This window comes from Contarinia nasturtii, unplaced genomic scaffold (genome assembly GCF_009176525.2).
Source record: "Contarinia nasturtii isolate CC-2019 unplaced genomic scaffold, AAFC_CNas_1.1 Cnas_scaffold_6435, whole genome shotgun sequence".
NCBI classification, from domain to species: Eukaryota; Metazoa; Arthropoda; class Insecta; order Diptera; family Cecidomyiidae; genus Contarinia; species Contarinia nasturtii.
The window spans coordinates 1-2,241 of record NW_022203692.1 but is presented as its reverse complement, the minus strand read 5'-3'; the positions used below and the strand labels follow the sequence as shown (position 1 = coordinate 2,241).

The window sequence follows — 2,241 nt, the reverse complement described above, 5'->3', positions numbered from 1 at the left end:
CCAGTTTGAACCAAAATTAAGTTTCATTATTATTCTTAACCATTCATTTATAATTTTCGTATGAATTCAATTATTTCTTTTTACATATAACTTCATTTGGGGTCATCCCATTTTCCGGATTAATTATGGTATACCAGTGGTTTTTATACTAGCAGACAAATTGTTTATAATTAAAGCTCATGTTTTTCCTTCAATTATTCGTATTTCAACTATAAAAGTCATTGAATAGCTTGAAGTTTGAATTAATCTTAACTAAGCTGCAAAGAAAGCTACTTATATTTGGTATTCGATAATGTTTGTTCTTCTATCGATTTTGATAGCTCTTGTGACATATTTACTATGGTCGCGACGTTCTTTATACAAATTATCTTGGCAGTTACCAGGTCCATTTGCATATCCCATTATTGGAAACGCTATGAATTTGCATCCAGATAGTAAGTTTTGATTTTTGTATAACTTTTAGATTTTATTTTTTTTTTTAAATAAAAAGAACCTTTGATTTCAATTTATATCAAGATTTACATTCATATTTGGATCGAATTTCAAAGACATATGGAAGCCCGATAAGATGCTGGCTTGGACCGATTTTAGTCGTTTTTATTACGGACGCAGAAAATGTTGAGATTATAATGAAATCCAAAGATTGTCTGAATAAACCGCATACATTTTACAAAATGGTGAAAGATGGTCTTGGAGTAGATGGTCTAGTCACAATAACAGGTATTTTATATTTATATTGACTATAGCAAAGCGAAAAATGCTTTCATTCATCAATGGTGATTTTACGCAGCTCAGCAATAGAAAAACGAGGAAACTCTTAAATGGAAATGATTTTTTTTCACTAATTTTCACCCGAAAATTTAAACAGTTTAAGAAAATGATTATAAATTTTATTTCAATAGGTGAAAAGTGGAGAATCCACAGACGACTTGTCAATCCAACATTAAATCAATCAGCCATGAGAATGCATCTTCCGGTTTTTAATGAAAATATAAAAAAACAAGTTCTCGGTCTACCTACGAATGAGTACTTTGATATTCTGCCATCGATAATAAAATGTTACACGAACATGTTTATTGAAGCAGCACTTGGTTTGGATTGGAAACCTGAGGTGAAGCAAAAATATTTAGAACAAAATATTAAGTGAGCATCTCCTATTCTATGTAGTCTATATATTGTGTTTAATTTGTATAGAAAATTGGATTTTAATCATTAATCTGGGTATTAAAAATGTGTGTCCGGCAAAAACCATTTACATTAGTTGAACCGTTTTGTGTTAAAAGAAGAATTTCATTCGTCGAATTCTTGTAATATTTTTTACAGACTCCACGAAATTCTTGCCGAAAGGTTTCTACAGCCCCTGTTTCATGTTGATCTAATTTGGAATTTTACCAGAGCATCTAAACTCCTCAAAGAATATGGCCAGTATACGCGTCAATTGTGCAAAAATGTAAAATTCAGAAACAAATTTTCAAAAAAACCGATGAAAATGGTCAAAGTTTAATTTTCTTTTAGATTCTTAATAATGAGTCGCGAACAGATCAATCATTCATTGGAAGACTTTCTATTGTGTCAAAAATTAATCCCAAATTTACAAAGGAAGATGTGATTGCCGAGACAGGAACTATTCTCATTAGCGTACATATTTTTATTTTACAATTATTATTTTTGCTCGAAAGAAAAAAAAATGTTTTTTCCTAGGCATCCGAAACAGCTGCAGCGGCTTCAGCATTTGTTGCCTTAATGTTGGCCATGCATCCCGAGCACCAAGAAAAAGTATACCATGAAATTACAACCATAATCCCAGATAAAAATGCTGATTTTTCACATGAAGATCTCAATAAATTGGAGTTTACTGACCTGTGTATCAAGGAAACGTTACGCCTCTTTCCAACAGGTTCAATAATTGGCAGAATTTCAAGTAAATCTATAAAACTGAGTAATAAAGTTGAGGTTCCGCCAAATGTGCCGCTCATGTTTGGACTGCGACAACTTCACACTCAAAACAAATACTTCGGTGCAACGGCAAATGTGTTCGATCCGTATCGTTTTTTGGACGAAAAGATAAAAAATCTACCTAGCGCTGCTTATATCCCGTTCAGTTATGGACCGAGAGATTGTGTTGGCAAGTCATTTATTTTGAGTTATTTTTTTATCAATATATTTCTGAAATGTGTAATTGTTTATTTCAGGCATTTACTATGCAAACGCATCGGTAAAATGTTTTACAGCACATCTAAT

At 32.0% G+C, this 2,241-nt stretch overlaps 1 protein-coding gene across 1 annotated transcript; it reads left to right on the top strand.

Annotated features, from left to right (window-relative positions):
• Positions 1–263: 263 nt before the first annotated feature.
• Positions 264–2,237, top strand: LOC116351848 (cytochrome P450 4g15-like; the record flags this gene model as incomplete). The annotated part of the gene is made up of 7 exons (XM_031783996.1): positions 264–434; positions 517–720; positions 903–1,143; positions 1,324–1,450; positions 1,516–1,638; positions 1,702–2,125; positions 2,193–2,237. Coding segments are annotated over exons 1-7 (1,306 nt in total), but the record flags the coding sequence as incomplete, so codon positions are not given.
• Positions 2,238–2,241: the final 4 nt, after the last annotated feature.